Genomic DNA, 20,266 nt, shown 5'->3' with positions numbered 1-20,266 from the left:
CAGGGTCAACCAGAGTGTGGGACGTGCTGCCACGCTTGGCCCTGCCCACGGGTGCACACAGCCCCCACCCCGGCTGGCAGCATTCTTGGAGTTGAGAGCACTGGCAGGCCCCCCAGTGAGGTCTCGGGGTGAGTGTGGGGTGGGCGGCTGCCCGTCCGACAGCCTCGATGCTATGACTGTCAGCGAACAAGGCAGCATCCCCATGCCTGGGGCCTGACACCAAACTGCTGGGGCACTGGTCCCTCTGCCAAGCCAGCCGAGGCTGCGCGCAGGGGCTGCTGGGTGGGCTGCAGGGTCAAGCGGGTACTGCTCTTGGCCCCCCAGGTAGCACAGGGCCCCTCAGAAGTGGGATGGGGCAGTGCCTGAGCCCAGGTGGGGCCGGGACTTCCTGCCCTGCTGCCTCTCTCCGCCGACCCCACCCTGAGGACGGAGTGAGGACCCGGCCAGGATCAGGGCTCGGTTCCAGGGCTCCCGGGAGGGTCCCACCACACTCAGAGCACCCTGAGCTCAACCCCATGGGCAGAAACAGCCCAGAGGACAGGGCAGGCCCGAGAACTGGGGCAGGGTGGCTGCGAAGAGGAAGTGCCGTACCTTCAGGTACCAGCCAAGAAAGTGCGCGGGAACGAAGCCATCCAGCTTGTCCTGTGGGCGACAGGGTGTGACCCTTGACCCTGGGGCACAGCCACCCCCACCCCCCTACACTGGCAGGTCAAACCCACAACTGAGCAGCACCTGCCAGACCCCGGGAAGAAGGCTGGGGACTCACAGGTGCTGCTGTGGCCTGTGGAGACCACGTCCCTGACAGCCTAGAGAGCAGGGGCCCCCGGCCAGCGTGAGCACCACCCGAACGGACAGGGCCTCGGCACATCTCTGGACCAGGAGGAGGCCCCACATGTGGGCCAAGGGGCACGGGGGGCAAGGCAGGAGCACGGATGGTGCCTGGTCCGGCACAGGGCCACACTTGGGGAGGGATCCGCCTCAGGGCTCCCGGCGTCTTACCCAGACGTTGTGAAAGGGGTCAGTCTCGTTGTCTGGGTCATAGATGAGGCAGTTGCCCCCATAGTCTCTCTCTGGCAGTGGGACTCCCAGCCTGGGGTCAACATACTTCAGAAACTGCCGGCCATCCTGGACAGTCTGCAAGGCCAGTGCCCCCGTCAGTGGGGCTAGAGTTAGTGGTGGCAACTTGAAATGGGAGATCATGGTTGTTTATTTTATTTATTTATTTATTTATTTATTTATTAGACGGAGTCTCGCTCTGTCGCCCGGGCTGGAGTGCAGTGGCCGGATCTCAGCTCACTGCAAGCTCCGCCTTTCGGGTTCACGCCATTCTCCTGCCTCAGCCTCCTGAGTAGCTGGGACCACAGGCGCCCGCCACCCCGCCCGGCTAGTTTTTTGTATTTTTTAGTAGAGACGGGGTTTCACTGTGTTAGCCAGGATGGTCTCGATCTCCTGACCTCGTGATCCGCCCGTCTCGGCCTCCCAAAGTGCTGGGATTACAGGCTTGAGCCACCACGCCCGGCCTATTTATTTATTTTTTGAGATGGAGCCTTGCTCTGTCGCCCAGGTTGGAGTGCAGTGGCGCAATCTGAGCTCGCTGCAACCTCCACCTCCCGGATTCACGCCATTCTCCTGCCTCAGCCTCCAGAGTAGCTGGGAATACAGGCGCCCGCCACCACGCCCGGCCAATTTTATTTATTTTTTGTATTTTTAGTAGAGATGGGGTTTCACCGTGTTAGCCAGGATGGTCTCGATCTCCTGACCTCATGATCCGCCCGCCTCGGCCTCCCAAAGAGCTGGGATTACAGGCGTGAGCCACTGAGCCCGGCCGGGAGATCATGGTTGTAAACTGCATCTCGGTCACCCGGGAGGAGGGCAGCGCCCTGTCTCAGCAGCCCTCCCACCCCAGGGCAATCCTGGTGGGATAGCGCGTGTGGAAGGAACCCCGGGCACGACAACCCAAGTCTCCACACCTGGGCTCCCCGGGGCCAGGTGGGCACAGGTGCGCTTCCGGACATGGGGGACTAGGACCACTGGACAGACAGGAGCGGGACGGGGCCCCGAGTCCCTGCTGCGCGCCCCCACCCCCGACCCCTCCCCACACATGTGCTCAGGCCAACACCCCCACAGAAGTCACCCTTGTGGGACATCGCTCTTTCCTCACCCGGACGCTGGCATCAGCCGGATGCACCTCTTGGCCTTGGGGCAAGGCAGGCTCTTGGGCCTGACGTCAAGGGAGGTTTACATCATTGACAGACGTCTGAGCACACAGTGAGCTGTGGCACCCAGGACCATGCAGCCCACCCAGCACCCAGGTCTCAGTCCCTCATATTCAGTAAGGACCCGGGGCTCTTAGAGAAGGGGTTGATTTCAGGACCGGGGTAGGGAGTGGACAGGAGGAGCCTGGAGCATCCCGCAGTGCTAGGAAGTCAGGATGTGCCCAGAAAAACAAAACAAAAGGCCAAAAACTCAGTGATGGTGTGTGAAAGCAATACAGGAACCAAGTGGAAACTCCCAAAGGCAAAAGAATTTGGGCACCATGATAAATAGAGCAGCGCTGAAATAAATATCCAAGTGTAAGACAAGTATCTGTAATTCCGCACTGATATAAATAAACACATGATGGAATAACTCACTGGTAGAGAAGCAGGATCTCTCCCATGCACAAGAGTTCCAGGTAGCGCACAGATGCCACACTCCAAGGAGGGCAACGAAACTCCCCTCCCTCTGTGCAGGCTGCACCAGTGACCCCCTTGTGGAGAACGCACTGTGATTGACGTGGACAGCCTGACAGACACACCTCACCCGGTGGTCAAGGTCCACAGCACCACGGATGCGTCATGGTGATGGTGCCAGTGTGTGCCTTCACCCCAGACGAATCAAGAGAAAACATCAGACACATCCTCACAAACCCTGGTATCAAAGCCAGAACAAGACATTCCAGGAAAATTAAAGGACAGTATCTCTTACAAATATGGACGCAAAAATCTCAGATAAAATGCTAGGAAAGCAAGTCCAGCAACATGTAAAAAGGCACACGCTGCGACCAAGCAGGATTTATCCCAGGAATGCAAGGTTGGTTCAGGATAAGAAAATAAATGTAATTCATTATATTAACGAAGAGGGAAAAACACCCATATGATCCTCTCACTTGACGCAGAAAGAACATTTAACAAAACTCTTACAACCTTTCATGATAAAAACAACCAACTAGGAATATACTAGAATGTTCTCTACTCGGTAAGGGAGATCTATGAAAAACTCAGAACTTTCTCCACTCGGTAGGGGAGATCCAGGAAAAACTCACAGCTAACACACTCAGTGGGGAAAGACTGGATGCTTTTCCCCTAAGATCAGGAATCAGATAAGAATGTCCATCTGGCCAGGCACAGTGGCTCACATTTATACTCCCAGCACTTTGGGAGGCCAAGGGGGATGGATAGCTTGAGCCCAGGAGTTTGAGATCAGCCTGGCCAACATGGCGAAACCTCACCTCCACAGAAAATTAAAAAATTAGTCAGGTGCGGTGGCTCACTTGAGGCCAGGAGTTCTAAGACCAGCCTGACCAACATGATGAAACCCCGTCTCGGCCGGGCGCGGTGGCTCAAGCCTGTAATCCCAGCACTTTGGAAGGCCGAGACGGGCAGATCACGAGGTCAGGAGATCGAGACCATCCTGGCTAGACCATCCTGGCTAACATGGTAAAACCCCGTCTCTACTAAAAAAAAAAAAATACAAAAAACTAGCCGGGCGCGGTGGTGGGCGCCTGTAGTCCCAGCTACTTGGGAGGCTCAGGCAGGAGAATGGCATAAACCCGGGAGGCGGAGCTTGCAGTGAGCTGAGATCCGGCCACTGCACTCCAGCCCGGGCAATAGAGCGAGACTCCGTCTCAAAAAAAAAAAAAAAAAAAAAAGAAACCCCGTCTCTACTAAAAATACAAAATTAGTTGGGTGTGGTAGCACATGCCTGTAATCCCAGCTACTCCGGAGACTGAGGCACAAGAACAGCTTGAACCTAGGAGGTGGAGGTTGTAATGAGCCAAGATCATGCCACTGTACTCCAGACTGCGTGATAAAGCAAGACCATGTCTCAAAAAAACAAAGCCAGGCGTGGTGGCACATGGCTGTAGTCCCAGCTACTCAGGAGGCTGAGGCAGGAAAATCACCTGAGCCTGGGAAGTTAGAGGCTGTGGAGGCCTATGGTCGCACAACTGTACTCTAGCCTGGGCAACAGAGCAAGACCCTGTCTCCACAAAAAAAGAAAAAAAAAGCCCATCCTTGTCTGTTCTAGGAAATGTTGAGCTGCAGGTTCTGGCCAGCGCAGCTACGTAAGAAAATAAAAGACATCCAGACTGGAAAGGAAGAAGTAAAACTCTATTTGTAGAAGACATAATCTTGAATATAGCATATTCTTTTTTTTTGAGACGGAGTCTCAGCTCTGTCACCCGGGCTGGAGTGCAGTGGCCGGATCTCAGCTCACTGCAAGCTCCGCCTCCCGGGTTCCCTGCCATTCTCCTGCCTCAGCCTCCCGAGTAGCTGGGACTACAGGCGCCGCCACCACGCCCGGCTAGTTTTTTTGTAATTTTTAGTAGAGATGGGGTTTCACCGTGTTGGCCAGGATGGTCTCGATCTCCTGACCTCATGATCCACCCATCTCGGCCTCCCTAAGTGCTGGGATTACAGGCGTGAGCCACCGTGCCCAGCCTAATATAGCATATTCTTAAGAATCTACCCAAAACCCCACAACTCTTAGAGCTAATAAGTTCAGCAAGGTTGCAGGATGCAAGACCAGCCACAAAAATAAGCTACATTTCCATACACTAGTAATGAGCAATGCAAAAGTAAAATTAAAACAGTTCCACTTACAAGGGCATAAAATGAATCAGATGAGTGGACGTAAATGTAATAAAGCAAGTGCAAAACTTAAACTCTGAAAACTCTAACACATTGTTGGAAGAAATTACAGACCTAAATAAACAGAAAGCCATCCGATTTTCAAGGACTGAGTTGATATTGTTAGGATGACACTACTCCCAAAACAGATTTGCAGATTCAATGCAATCCCTATAAAAAATTCCACCTGTTCTTTTCACAGAACTGAACTGGAAAGGGTGATCCTCACATTCGTTTGGAAATGGAAGAGACCCAGATGATTCAAAACCATCTTGAAAAAGAACAACCTGGGTGAACTCACACTGTCCAATTTCAAATGTCACTTGAGGGATATTCCACTACATTCCTGACCAACCCACAAAACTGTCCAGGTCACCAGACACAAGGAGCCTGAGAAACTGTCACTGCCAAGAAAGAGGAGCCCAGGCCGGCGGGGCAGTTCACAACTGGAATCCCAGCACTTCAGGAGGCCGAGGCGGGTGGATCATTTGAGGTCAGGAGTTCAAGACCAGCCTGGCCAACACGATGAAACTAAAAATACAATAAATTAGTGGGGGGTGGTGGCGGGTGCCTGTAATTCCAGCTACTTGGGAGGCTGAGGCAGGAGGACCACTTGAACCTGGGAGGTGGAGGCTACAGTGAGCCGAGATCACATCACTGCACTCCAGCCTGGGTGACAGAGTGAGACTCCGTCTCAAAAATAGATAAATACTAAAAGAAAGAGGAGCATGGGAAGACATATGCAACCTGGATGAACCTCAGAGGCACCGTGCAGGGCGGGAAGAGGCTGCCACTGCATGATTCCATGTATAGGACATTCTCGGAGACAGAAGCGATCCCTCACCAGCAGTCAGGGGTCAGGGGCGGGTACGACTACCAAGGGGTAACACAAATGAATTTTGGGGCCAGTGGAATTGTTGTGCGTCCTAATTGTGTTTCTATAAGTCTACACAAATGCTAAAATTCATAGAATGCACACTACCCCAGAAAAACCAATTCTGCCATGATGATAAAAAATCTGGTCACGCACTGACGGAGTTTTAAGACTGGGAATAGCAAAGTCCTTTGTAACCTGAAGACAGCCCCAAAATGTGTGTTTAAACTGAGTTAAACGGAACAAAGAGTATTAATAAAGTAAGCATTTGCGGCAGCAACACAGCCTGACCCAGGAATTACAGAGGCGCTAGCTGCATCTCCCACCTGCACCCTGCCCGTCTTGCGGAATGTGGTCAGGATGGGGAAGCAGCACACACAGCCACACTGGTCAACCACAAAACACAACCACAAAGACCCTGTCCCTCTGGGCGCCGGGGTCCCCTCTGAGGCCCAGATGTGCCCTGGCCACACACACGCTGGCCTGCGTTGCAGGTCCCTTGCTGCTCCCTTCATGCCCAGTCCCTACCCGCACTCAGACAGCTGTGGGCAAAGCCACCCCGGCAGCCACACTGGCCCTGCCCTCGTCTGTGCCCACACTTAGGTGTGGCCCTGCCACACGGCCACCGTCAGCCCCACCAGCAGATGCTCCTGGAGGCCCCCCGCAGCTCGGCCTACGTTTTGAGGTCTCACCCTGCTTCCTCCCATCACTCGAGGGCTGGGTGGGCAAGGCCTCCTTTGTCACCCTGCCTGGGGCCAGACTGTCACCTAAGTTCCCAGGTATCCAACCCAGAAAAACGGCTTACCTGGAAGAGTATAAAGATGAGAAACAGCTCGTAGACCACACTCACGCAGAGCCAAAACCTCCAGTAAGCTACAAAGACAGATGACGGAAGGTCAGTGCACCCAGCCCAGGCCTCCACGGCCCCGCTCAGCCCCAGGCTGGCTCCTGGCTCCTCACACCCAGTGTCTCTTCTGGGCCCCTCACAGGTCCCTGGAGAGCCCTTTATAAAGCTGTAACTGAGAATTAGGCACAATTTCCCTCTAAAAAGTGAATTTTTTTCTTCATTTTTTCCATTCCAGCCCTTAAATCTTTGGCCTGTGAACTGCTGCACAGAATCGGTCAGCAAACATCCCCATCCTGTTAACCAGGGATGCTTCTAACCTTGCGCCATTAAGTCTGGAGTAGGTTTTTGGTGGATATTTCTCTTTGAGATGGAGTCTCTGTCGCCCAGGCTGGAGCGCAATCTTGGTGCAACCTCTGCCTCCTGGCTCGAGCGACCTCCTACCTGAGCCTCCTGAGTAGCTGTGACCACAGGTGCCTGCCACCACATCCAGCTAATTTTTTTTTTTTTTGTCAAGATGGGGTTTTGACATGTTGCCCAGGCTAGGATACTTTTTTATCATGTTAAAAAAAGTTTTAAATTCCAGTATGTTAAGTTTTTGTCATGGATGAATATGAATTTTTGTTTTTCTGCATTTAAGGGGATTAATTTTTTCATGTTGATGTGATGAGTTACGTTAATAGACTTCTAACGTGAAACCATCCCTCAATTCCTGACTTCTCACGGCTCCGAGCAGCTCATGGCAAGACATGCAGATGTGAGGTTTTAGGACCAAACGGAGGAGGCCCCGACGTACTCAGGGGAAGACGGCCACCATGGCTCACGAAAAGCCGCCCTCCATCGGCAGGAAATACAAACGCCCTGGTGTTCTTAGGAAAAGCTGCTTAGGGAGGTCTGGGACCCAAGACAGACAGCTGAGATCACAAACTGATTCCTCACGCACGGGGTGAAAACCTGAACCTTCCCAGTGGCCCAAGAGCCAAAGGTCATGGTGAGACTAATTTGAGGCAGCCCTCGCTCGACAAGGGCTCACTGACTGAAGGGGACGCCTTCCGAGCAGGTGCCCGGCCTCCCAGTGACACCTTCGGAGCAGGTGCCCGGCCTGCCGGCGTTCTCCGACGCTAACTGAAGGGGATGCCTTCGGAGCAGGTGCCCAGCCTGCAGGCGCTCTCTGAGGGGACGGCTACACCCATGAAACCACAATGTTCTGAGTGGGCCACAGGTCACCACGTCCGGGGCTAACTTCCCTCCCCGCCACTGCCGAGTCGAATCTTTCTCACATTTCTCCTATTGGGGAAGGCCCCAGATCAGAAAGGTGATCTCGGACTCCTCTCCCCACTCAGGCTTCACACGTGACCAGCACCAGGCTGCTGCCCCCGAACACCCAGCAGGCCCTTGGTCTGCATTCCTGCCTCGCTCCCCGGAGCAACTCCAGACCTCCCTGACCCCAGGGCCACCCTCCAGCCCCCAGCGCTGGTTTGTCTTTCTAAACATGACACCAGAGGGAAGGACAGACAGGCAGCCTCAGCAGCCCGGGCAACACTGTGGCTGACTCAGCCTTCAGAGGGAGCCAGGAAGAAAATGCAGTTGACACAGAAGGGATGCCCGTCTCAGTGGCCCAGCACCTTCCGCCTCCCTCCGAGCTGCAGCCAACTCAACTTCCCAAAGAAAGCAGCTCCCTCCATGGCCGGGTTGGGCTCATTTCCATCTTCCTCATGAGGCCCAGTCGCTAATGGCTACGGCTACAGCCGCCGGACTGGGCATTCCTGGGCCAGACCCAGGGGAGTGGGAAGAAGGAGGGCAGAGCCCACAGGGACCATCTTTCTGGAGAAGCCCTTCTCCCTGCCCCTCCCAGAACCTCTGCTGCACAGGATTCACTTGTCCACTTCAATGTGTTGTGACTGCAGAGGGTGAAGGGCTCCCTGCCGGCCCCCAAGTTAACAAGACATGTGGAAGAAGGTGGCTCCAGGACAGGCTTCCCCGTCAGTAAATTGAAGACTGGCAAAGTAACGTGGAATTTATGCCAAGCAAACTAAACTAACAGAAGAAAGGTAGAGCAGAGCTCAAACCAAAACCGAACACCCTGGGAACTCCCAGCCCTGCCCAGCGGGAGGGGACGAGCCACAGCTCTGAGATGCCATGGCTGGAGCTTTCGGAAGCACCAAGACCTTCAGGCCCAGATGCTCCACATCCCACCAGGGGACCTGCAGCCGGAGCTCCTAGACTGCACAGAGCTGAGGATCTCCCAGGAGTCTCTCCCTGTGCCGGGGCCACATGCCAAGACAAGCTGCTGCCTGGTGACCAGTCTGCCCCACTCACGGCTGCGTCCCAGCACCCGGTGATGCCCGCACCCAGGAGGGATTTGGTGCATCTCCAAGCAAGGACGGCCACTGGCTGAGCTTCTGGCACCTCTTATTCCCTCCAAATCCACCCAACAAACATGTAACTGCACCAGGCTTTTCACTGCGTGACAGGCAGTTTTTAGACTATCGCTGCACTTTCCACTGCTCTACTGAGCAATCCAAACCCGTCGGAGGCAAGACCGTCTGTGTTCAGCCAACTGGGTAGACAGGAGCCCTGTGCCCTTCCCACACAGCTGTCAGTCAGCAGAGCAGAGCGGCCCACCAGGCACTCAAGGAGCCCTTTCTCAAGGCCCTGGGCAAGGAAGCGGCCAGTGAGACCAGCCCGCTTGGGTCACCGGATGGCTCCCTGCTCAGGGCCTCTGGGGATGGGGAAGCTTCACTCACCACCATGGCACTGACCCTGGGGCAGATGCTGCTCTCCTGGAGGCTAAGTTTATAACACGTATCACGGGCTTAAACTGTGTATGTCCTTTAATTCAATACTTACTTCTGGGACGTTTTATTAAATGAATAATCAGATATTTACACAGAGCATAGGGAAAAAATTCACCACAGCCTAGTTTATTAAAATAAAACTGGAAACTTTCTAAATATATAGTATTATGGCTAAAATAAATTGGTTAAATGTAGTACATTCAAATGACAGCTAAACAAGCAGTCATTAAAATTTCAGCTGTCAAAAAATTAGTAAGGAAATGACTAAAGTCATTTAAACCTATGACTAAAGTCATTAACAAAATCAGTAAGGAAGGGCCGGGTGCGGTGGCTCACCCTGTAATCCCAGCACTTTGGGAGGCTGAGGTGGGGGGATCGTGAGGTCAGGAGATCGAGACCATCCTGGCTAACATGGTGAAACCTCGTCTCTACTAAAAATACAAAAAATTAGCCGGGCATGGTGGCGGGTGCTTGTAATCCCAGCTACTTGGGAGGCTGAGGCAGGAGAGTGATGTGAACCTGGGAGGCGGAGCTTGCAGTGAGCTGAGATCGCGCCACTGCACTCCAGCCTGGGCGGCAGAGCGAGACTCTGTCTCAAAAAAAAAAAAAAAAAAAAAAAAAAAGAAAATGACTAGTTATCGAACCTGAAGTGGGGAACGTACGAAGCCACACGTTCAGGATTCCGGTCTTCCGAGGTCGTGAGTATGTCCATATACACAAACGTGAAAATTTAACAGTGGTTATTATTTGTGGGTAGTTTTATTTTTAGGTATTTTTTGTATTTTTGAAATTTCCTATAATACCTACTCCTGTTGAACCAAAAAATACGTTTCTAATTACTTCGTGTGGCCACTCCAGGGAAACAACCAACCCTACAGAGGCCGCAGCCGCCTCCCTGGGCGGGACGTGGGGACAGCGTGCACTGAGCCTGGGGGAGCGCTGGCCCACGAGGGTTTGTTAGAAGTCAGGGCCAGAAGGTGGGGTGGAGGCCGAGGCAGAGTGTGCTGGGCAACCACTTCGAGGGCAGGGGGTGGGCAGCGCCTCACAGCCCCACCTGGCACCCACAATTCCCGGCCTCACAGCCCCACCTGGTGCCCTCTGCCACCTGGTCTGTGGAAAGAGGAGGCAGAAGCAGGAAGAGAAGGGCCGGAAAGCCCTGGACAGGGAAGAGTGAAAGGGCCGGAGAAGGCCTGGAGGGACCCTTGGTGGCTGGAGGAGGAGCACACGGCCAGCTGAGAACCCCACGTCCTTGTCCACGTGGGAAGTGGCCTCGGAGGCCCTGGGGAGGGGCCGGGCGGAGGGAGGACAGGACACTCACACCCAGCAGCACAGACACAGAGTGGCTGCTCAGAACAGAACTGCCACGGGGCACACGGAGAAGGAAATGGCAAGTTACCTGGATGAGGTCTGGAAAATGGCCCGTCTTTAGCTTGTGTGACTCCAAAACATAAGAAAACCAAAATACTGGCCACAATACCTCTGCAAATAAAGAACAAACAGCCCCTCAGTGTGTGCAGGCTTCTCCCAGGAGGGAGGTGGAAGGCTGCAGGGATGCCCAGACACCCATTGTGGAAGAGCCCCCGATGCTGGGGCTGGAGGAAGGGCCTCGGGCAGAGCTGGGCAACTCCGGGGCGGGCAAGGCCCAGACACCTCCACCACCCTGGGCCCAACATTCGCCCTCACATGTGCCGCCCGCCCAGTGGCCGGGAGCCCTTGTGCTCGGGCTGCTGGTGGTTCCCAGTGTCACATCAGGAAGACACTCGCTCTACACAGAGGCCACCAAACACCCCCCATGTGACCATCAGCGATCGCAAAGCCCACATAGGAGGGAAGGCGTCAGGAGCTACTGCCTCCCTGATCCAACGCAGCAGGACCCCCAGGAAGTGTCTCTAGAGAGTTCTTGTGTCTTTTTGGGGTCAACTCATCCAACACCAACGGGACTCCTGTGATTCATAAGATGGAAGCGTGACAGCTGTAACTGCAACCAAAGACGCAGGTTCACAGGAAGGAGGGAGCGAGGGGCTCCCTCCTCGGCAAAGCTCCTTGGGGCAGGCCTCAGCCAGAGTCTCCGTGGGTTTCACTGAGAAGCAGCTTAGGCTGGTGGATGTGCAGACACAGAGCCCTGGTCACAGGCACACTGCTCACATCCACCCCCGCATCCGACGTGTGGACCCGCTCTGTGCACCCGCTCTGCGGACCCGATCTGTGGATGTGCTCTGTGGACCTGCTCTGTGGATGTGCTCTGTGCACCCACTCTGTGGATGTGTTCTGTGGACCCGCTCCATGGACCTGCTCTGTGGATGTTCTCTGTGCACCCGCTCTGTGGATGTGTTCTGTGGACCTGCTCCGTGGACCTGCTCTGTGGATGTGCTCTGTGGGCCTGCTCTGTGCACCCGCTCTGTGGACCTGCTCCGTGGACCCACTCTGTGGATGTGCTCTGTGCACCCGCTCTGTGGACCTGCTCTGTGCACCCGCTCTGTAGATGTGCTCTGTGGACCTGCTCCGTGGACCCACTCTGTGCTCTGCAGGCGTTCGGATGCACCCTTCCTCTCTGCTTGTGCTCAGCTCGGGGTCTGAGACCCACTGGCCGCTGCACCACCCAGTCCCTCCCATGGCTCAGTGGTGCTGTGCTGACAGTCACACCTCGGTGTGTTCGCACGCTGGGCTGCTTCTGGGTTTGGCTGCCGTGAAGGAAGCTGCTGCGCGGGGGCCACAGAGACAAGCGATCTATTTTTAAGACAGCACTCTTAAAAAGTATCTAATAACAACTTCAGTCTGAGAAATTCCCTTCTCTGCCTGCAGGAGTGCCTGGTCCTGAAAGTCCTGAGTAGAAAGAGGCAGGTGAGGCCAAGCCCCGCCGGAGGCTTGCAGGACGGAGGATGGAGGAGGGCACAAGGCCACTGGCCCCTGGTGCAGCTGGGACAAGGGTCTGGTGGTTCTGGGCAGGTGCTACTCTCCACCCAGAGCCCTGAGGGTCTCACCCTCGGCAGGACATTCATGGCCCCCCAGGTGAAACCAGAGTTTCTGACCCAGTCTCCACCCAGGCCCCAGCTCCCATACGACTGCTGTCAACCTCCAGGGACAGAAGCAGAGATGCTCTCGCTGCTGGGTTCAGCAAGGTGGGACCCGCGTCCCTGTCACAGGTGCCCCTCCCGAGGTCTGTCAGTGCTGAGGGTTGGGAGGTGTGAAAAGTACCTTCCAGGGCCCCCTGAAGCCAGACAGGCCCCACCTCAGCTGTGCCTCCATGGTGCATGGAGAGGGCCGTGACATTCAGCGGAAAGACACTGAAATGGTCTCCTGCCCTCCCCAGAAAAGATAAAAAGGAAAAGAGGAACATGGCACTGGCCAAGGAAAGCTGCTCCTGGTGCAGACGCGCGTCACCGCAGGCCGGTGCTCCCTGGAACAGCCCATGGCACCCCCGACAAGGCACGCCACCCAGAGGCCAGCTCAGACCAGGTCACACAGGACTCTAACCTGGCCACACATCACATGTTTATGACAACTTTATAAGGCTAATTTGTTCATAAGAATTACTTGCTGGGTACAGTGGTTCACACCTGTAATCCCAGCACTTTGGGAGGCTGAGGTAGGTGGATCACTAAAGGTCAGGAGTTTCAGACCTGTCTGGCCAACGTGAAACTCTCGTCTCCACTAAAAATACAAAAATTAGCTGGGTGTGGTATCAGGCGCCTGTAATCCCAGCTACTCGGGAGGCTGAAGCAGGAGAATCACTTGAATCTGGGAGGCAGAGGTTACGGTGAGCTGAGATCGTGCCACTGCACTCCAGCCTGGGTGACAGCAAGACTCGGTCTCAAAAAAAAAACAAAAGAATTACTTAAGTATTTGAGAAGGTGTGTCCATTGGGTAAGAATGAGGGAAGTACTTTAAAAGGAAAGCAAATATATTGCATTTTTAAAATGTTTTTAATTTTAGAATGTTTTTACATTTACAGAATTATTGTAAAAATAGTAAAAGTTCCCATATCTCACACGCCTAGTTTTCCCATTAACAGCTCACCATTAATAAGCCGGTGCTGGCCAGGCGCGGTGGCTCACGCCTGTAATCCCAGCACTTTGGGAGGCTGAGGCAGGTGGATCACAAGGTCAGGAGTTCGAGACCAGCCTGACCAACATGGTGAAACCCCGTCTCTACTAAAAATACAAAAAATTAGCCAGGCGTGCTGGCGGGCACCTGTAATCCCAGCTACTCGGGAGGCTGAGGCAGGAGAATCACTTGAAACCGGGAGGCGGAGCTTGCAGTGAGCCAAGATCGCACCACTGCACTCCAGGCTGGGCAACAGAGCAAGACTCAGTCTCAAAAATAAATAAATAAATAAATAAATAAAATAAACATAAAAAACAAAAAAAGCCAGTGCTGCCACACGACTGCCGAGGCCTACGCCTCCTTTGCTCTCCCCTGACGTCCTTCCCCCTCCACCCGCCCCCACCAACAATCCCTTCCTCGACACCACGTGGCATCTACTCATCCTGTCTCTTCAGGCTCCCTTAGGCTGGGATGGTTTCTCAGACTCTCCTTGTCTCTGATAACCTGGACGGTTTGGAGGAGTCCTGGTCAGGAATTCTGTGGAACGTTCCTTAGTGAGACGGTGGGCTGTGCCTCCGTGTGGCCGGGCTGGGGTCGTCGGGGTTGGGAGGATCCGGCAGCAGCCTCACCATTGGCCACACTGTGAACATGACCAGTGGGTGCTGACTTGACCGCCGGGCCCAGGGGTGTCTGCGGGCGCCTCCACCACGCCCAGGAAGGAGGTTGCCACGCTCAGCGCACTGCGGGGCAGGGAGGAGGGAGGTCGCCACACGCAGCGCACGGTGGGGCAGGGAGCTTGCCACCTCCTGCCTGGAACGGGGGCTCTACCTCATTCACTGAAAACTTGCAGGGACGGTTGGTCTCTTTCCCTCTGTTTATTTATTCAATCAGTTATATCAGTATGGGCTTGTGCATGTTTATTTTATACTCTGGGTTATATTCTAATACTACTTGATTGATTTGTTGCTCTTTGGCCACTGGGGGGCTCTTTCGCTGGGAGGTAATCCTGTGACTGTGAGGTTTTGTTCACCGAGCTCCTCATTGTCTTTTTTTTTTTGAGACGGAGTCTCCTTCAGTCGCCCAGGCTGCAGTGAGTGCAGTGGCGCGATCGGCTCACTGCAAGCTCCGCCTCCCGGGTTCACACCATTCTCCTGTCTCAGCCTCCCAAGTAGCTGGGACTACAGGCGCCTGCTGCCACACCCGGCTAATCTTTTGCACTTTTTTTTTTTTTTTTTTTTTAGTAGAGACGGGGTTTCACCGTGTTTGCTAGGATGGTCTCGATCTCCTGACCTCGTGATCCACTCGCCTCGGCCTCCCAAAGTCCTGGGATTACAGGTGTGAGCCACCACACCCAGCCGAGCTCCTCACTTTCTGGCACTGCCAGGATCAGCTGATCCTGGGCATTTCTTGTTCCGCTGCTGGAATCAGCCATTTCTTGTCAGAGCCCTGGCCCCACGGACTGGAGGACACTAGGAACCAGGATCTGGGCCTGGGTGTGCTCACTGCTGCAAGCATAACTGGTTCTAGTCCCCCTCAGCTTGCAGAGCAACAAGATACGTGTGTATCCATTAACCACTGCACACACACTGTTTAACCATCTGTATCTCTTCTGGGCTAAATGTGCAACAGTAATCCACCATCACAGGGGTCACTCCAGCCTCCTCCCTCTGATTAGCCAGAGACTCCCCTCCTCCTCCCTCTGATTAGCCAGAGACTCCCCTCCTCCTCCCTCTGATTACCCACAGACTGTCCTCCTCCTCCCTCTGATGACCCAGAGACTCCCCTCCTCCTCCCTCTGATTACCCAGACTGTCCTCCTCCTCCCTCTGATGACCCAGAGACTCCCCTCCTCCTCCCTCTGATTACCCACAGACTGTCCTCCTCCTCCCTCTGATGACCCAGAGACTCCCCTTCTCCTCCCTCTGATTAGCCAGAGACTCCCCTCCTCCTCCCTCTGATTACCCACAGACTGTCCTCCTCCCTCTGATGACCCAGAGGCTCCCCTCCTCCTCCCTCTGATTACCCACAGACTGTCCTCCTCCCTCTGATGACCCAGAGACTCCCCTCCTCCTCCCTCTGATTACCCACAGACTGTCCTCCTCCCTCTGATGACCCAGAGGCTCCCCTCCTCCCCCCTCTGATGACCCAGAGGCTCCCCTCCTCCCCCCTCTGATGACCCAGAGGCTCCCCTCCTCCCCCCTCTGATGACCCAGAGGCTCCCCTCCTCCTCCCTCTGATGACCCAGAGACTCCCCTCCTCCTCCCTCTGATTACCCACAGACTGTCCTCCTCCCTCTGATGACCCAGAGGCTCCCCTCCTCCCCCCTCTGATGACCCAGAGGCTCCCCTCCTCCCCCCTCTGATGACCCAGAGGCTCCCCTCCTCCCCCCTCTGATGACCCAGAGGCTCCCCTCCTCCCCCCTCTGATGACCCAGAGGCTCCCCTCCTCCCCCCTCTGATGACCCAGAGGCTCCCCTCCTCCTCCCTCTGATGACCCAGAGGCCCCCCTCCTCCTCCCTCTGATGACCCAGAGGCCCCCCTCCTCCTCCCTCTGATGACCCAGAGGCTCCCCTCCTCCTCCCTCTGATGACCCAGAGGCCCCCCTCCTCCTCCCTCTGATGACCCAGAGGCTCCCCTCCTCCTCCCTCTGATGACCCAGAGGCTCCCCTCCTCCTCCCTCTGATGACCCAGAGGCTCCCCTCCTCCTCCCTCTGATGACCCAGAGGCCCCCCTCCTCCTCCCTCTGATGACCCAGAGGCTCCCCTCCTCCTCCCTCTGATGACCCAGAGGCTCCCCTCCCACAGCCATCACACACACCACAGTAACGAGCTGCCACCCAGCACCTCTGTGGGGAAAAACTTTATCGACTAGAGCAGCGCCTGTGTCATTCCTTTTGCCTCTGGCCTTACAGACGCTGCTCATTTCCAAAGTTACTCAGCACCTTCCTCTGAACACCCTTCAGGAAGGTCACAGAATGCATTTGCAGAAGTTAAGATTCTCATCAGTCGGCCTTCCCCGGTGGGACCCCCATCTCCTCAATGAATGATTAAAATCTGCACAAGGTCTTCTCTTGTGTTGTCCAGTTCTACAGGTTCGGACAAATGCACAGTCTCGTGAACCAACCAGGACGGTGCCGCACAGAGTGGCCTCACTGCCATACACATGCTGCATTCTACTATCCACTCTCCCCTTTCCTCAGGAAGCAACTGATGCTTTCAGTACCACATCATGTCACCTCTTCCAGGTCATTGAGCTGAAATCGCAGTGCGTGGCCTTCTCTCTTAGGAACGTGGATTTATAGAAACGTGGATTTCAGGTTCCTCCCTGTCGTTGTGGCTTGATGCTCATTTATTGTTACTATCTTTTAGAGACGAGGTCTCTCCCTGTTGCCCAGGCTGGAGTGCAGGGGCTCAATCACAGCCCACTGTGACCTCCACCTTCTGGGTTTCAGAGATCCCACTCAGTCTCTCGACAGGTGGGACCATGTGTGTGTGCTGCAACGCTCGGCTAAGTTTTTTAGTTTGGTAGAGATGGGGTCTCACTATGTTGCCCAGGCTGGTCTTGAACTCCTGGGCTCAAGTGATCCTCCTGCCTCAGTCTCCCAAACTGCTGGGATTATAAGCATGAGCCACCATCCCTGGCCCGCATGCAGGTTTTTTTGTGGACATAAGTTTTCAATTCAGTTGGATAAGTACTTAGGAGCGAGATTGCCAGATTGCATGGTAAGAGGATATCTATTCATTTATCTATCTATATCTATATCTATATTTTTTGAGACAAGAGTCTTGCACTGTTGCCCGGGCTGGAGTGCAACGGTCTGATCTCGGCTCACTGCAACTTCCGCCTGCTGGCCTCCCGAGTAGCAGGGATTACACGTGCCCACCACCACGCTAGGCTAATTTTTTGTATTTTTAGTAGAGATGAGGTTTCACTATGTTGACCAGGCTTGTCTTGCTCTCCTGACCTTGTGATCCACCTGCCTCAGCCTCCCAAAGTGCTGGGATGACAGGCGTGAGCCACCGTGCCTGGCCCAAGAAAAAATTTATATTTAGTTCTGTGAGAGTCTGTCAAACTGTCTTCTAAAGTGGCTTCAGCATTCTGTATTCCCACCAGCAATGGACGAGGATTCCTCGGAAGTGTTTGATGCTGTCAGTTTTTAAGGTTTCAGCCCCTCCATCAGGTGTGCAGTGGCGTCTCCGTGTTTTCACTTCCTGAAATGACGCTGGCCACCCTCCCACCACAATCTCCCACCTGAACATCATCTCTAGTGAGCATCTGCTTAGTAGACCTTTCACCCAGGTGTTTTTTTGTTTTGAGACAAAGTTTTGCTCTTGTCGCCCACGCTGGAGTGCAGTGGCCCGATCTCGGCTCACTGCAACCTCTGCCTCCTGGATTCAAGTGATTCTCTTGCCTTAGACTTCCGAGCAGCTGTCACCCAGGGTTGTGTGTGAAAGAGAGGGTCTTGCTCTGTTGCCTAGGCTGGAGTGCAGTGGTGTGATCCTGGCTCACTGCAGCCTTGACCTCCCGGGCTCAAGGGATTCTCCCACCTCAGACTCCTGCGTAGCTGGAACTGCAGGTGTGCACCACCACACCTAATTTTTGGATTTTTTTGTAGAGATGGGGTTTTGCCATGTGACATGGTTTCGCTCTGTGTCCCCCCACCAAATCTCGTCTTAAATTGTAATCCCCACGTGCTGAGGGAGGGAAGTGACTGGATTATGGGGGCAGTTCCCCCATGCTGTTCTCCTGTAGTGAGGGAGTCTCATTTATCGTTACCACTTTATAAGGCTAATTTGTTCATAAGAATTACTTGCTGGGTGCAGTGGTTCACACCTGTAATCCCAGCACTTTGGGAGGCTGAGGTAGGTGGATCACTAAAGGTCAGGAGTTTCAGACCTGTCTGGCCAACATGAAACTCTCGTCTCCACTAAAAATACGAAAATTAGCTGGGTGCGGTATCAGGCGCCTGTAATCCCAGCTACTCGGGAGGCTGAAGCAGGAGAATCACTTGAATCTGGGAGGCAGAGGTTACGGTGGTGAGGCTTTGTGATGCGCCTGGTGGGGGCCTGGTGAATGCTTTTGGGGAGCGCTCCCAAGACACCCCCTGTACTCCTGCTCTTGACAGTTCCTGCCATGTGGGACACTTGAGGTGAGACCCAGGCCTGCTTCCTAATCCACCTGCCCTGCTGTGCCCGGCAGATGCCACAGACCCTCCTAGCCAGGTGCTGATGGATGAATTCAAGAAAGACCAAGTCCTACTTGAAAGCTCCCTCTGGGCATACACGGGGCTCTTGCCCACTGCCTCACAGGCCCCAGGCACGGCACATGCTGCTTCATCTATTTCTGGAGCCTAGTTACCCAGTGCACACCAGTCCTGCAGGTTCTGCATGTGGCCCCTGCTGGGATTGCCTGAGAAAGGGAGGAGGAGTGAGCTGGGCCTGCAGGACGGGAGGCGCTGGCACCTCAGGCTCAGAGGAAGGGGAAGGGCCGGCAAAGCTGACTGGGAGAGGGATGGCAGCGAGGCGGGAGAGAATCCACAGAGCATGCAGCCAGGAGCCGGGTAGGGAGACCAGGACAGGAGAGGCCACCTGCGCCTCCCAGGTGAGGATGGAGGGTGAGCTCCCTCTGGGGAGCAGGCCGCACAGCCCTGGGTCCAGGCACCCCAACAGCAATTTCTAACCAGAAATGCCCCACTGCCCCCAGGGAGAGGGGCTCGGTTATGAGGTCTGCTGTGCGTGATTCTAAAGCATCCCGGTCACCTACAGACAGGGCACTGGGCGTGCTTGTGTTCTAGAGCCCACAGGGCTGGTGGCAAGTCAACGGGCATACAGGGCTACCAACACCCGTGCAGGCGTGACGACATTTGTACCATGCCTACCCATCACGCCATCCAACACTCACAAAGACATCGAGACTCCTGCTTTACAAAATGACGTGCTGGCCCGAGAGCTGTAGGGACGGCGGAAGTCCCACAAACCCCCGGGCTCCCGCCAACCACAGCCGACTTGTGGCCCCAGCACCAACAGGCCTCCAATGCCTCCTTCCACCTCTGTCCCCACCCTGGTGCTGGTCTCCAGACCCTGCTCCGGCCTCCTCCCGCCATCCCGTCGGAGCAAACGGGGCCCAAGCCCTGATGGCGACAGCAGCCTTGCTGGGCAGGAGGCAGCCCTGGGCAGACACACCCTGTGTGCGCGTCGGAAAAGCAGCGCGAGAGGAGAGTCTCGCGGTGCAGAAAACTCAAGACTGATTCACAGGCTCGAAAACCAGCTTCTCTTCCACACACACTTCTGAGACTGGTGTCAGATTCCATGGAATTCAGGCAGAGGACACACCCAACGTCTAGCCTGCCGGTGGAGATAAACCTGAGAAGATGAGTTTACTCGCTTCCTGACCACATAAGCAAGGTCGCAGGCTGCTGACCAGACGGTCAGCGGTCCGTGTCGGCCCCTGTCCGTGCAAGAGCCCCGTGGGCCGACGGAACCAGCATGCGGCCACCACAGGAACCTCACCCCCGGAGACGCCCAAACTCAAGGGCTCAGCCCTGTAGCTGCTGCAGCTCGTTCCAGCCTCTCAACATGCAAAACTCAGGGGAAACGTGGCACAGGCTGCCGGCCACATGGAGATGACACAGACTCCTGGCTCCCAGTGACAGGCGAGGGGGCTGACCAGGAACACCGTGCAGCACCAAGGGCAGCCCCGGGAGTCCATGCGTCAGACACACTCAAGGGAGAGGGTGGCGGTCCCACGCAGCCCTCTGGTGAAGGCCTTCTGAGCCCCTGGCAGCCCGAGCAGCAAGGACGCCACACCCACCACACGGGG

The 20,266-nt window shown here is 55.1% G+C and overlaps 1 protein-coding gene across 3 annotated transcripts in view; it reads right to left on the bottom strand.

Annotated features, from left to right (window-relative positions):
- Positions 1-20,266, bottom strand: part of PTDSS2 (phosphatidylserine synthase 2) — a 32,578-nt gene that overhangs the window by 3,454 nt on the left and 8,858 nt on the right. For all 3 annotated transcript variants that reach the window (XM_010354307.2, XM_030917602.1, XM_030917604.1), the window contains exons 3-6: positions 10,802-10,884; positions 6,569-6,636; positions 1,000-1,134; positions 592-642 (exon numbers count right to left, since the gene is read on the bottom strand). In XM_010354307.2, the coding sequence (XP_010352609.2) occupies positions 592-642; positions 1,000-1,134; positions 6,569-6,636; positions 10,802-10,884 (337 nt within the window). The remainder of the gene's footprint in view (positions 1-591; positions 643-999; positions 1,135-6,568; positions 6,637-10,801; positions 10,885-20,266) is intronic.

Source organism: Rhinopithecus roxellana, chromosome 15 (assembly GCF_007565055.1).
Source record: "Rhinopithecus roxellana isolate Shanxi Qingling chromosome 15, ASM756505v1, whole genome shotgun sequence".
Classification (NCBI taxonomy): domain Eukaryota; kingdom Metazoa; phylum Chordata; class Mammalia; order Primates; family Cercopithecidae; genus Rhinopithecus; species Rhinopithecus roxellana.
Note: the sequence above shows the minus strand (reverse complement) of the source record. Positions and strands in the feature narration are given on the sequence as shown.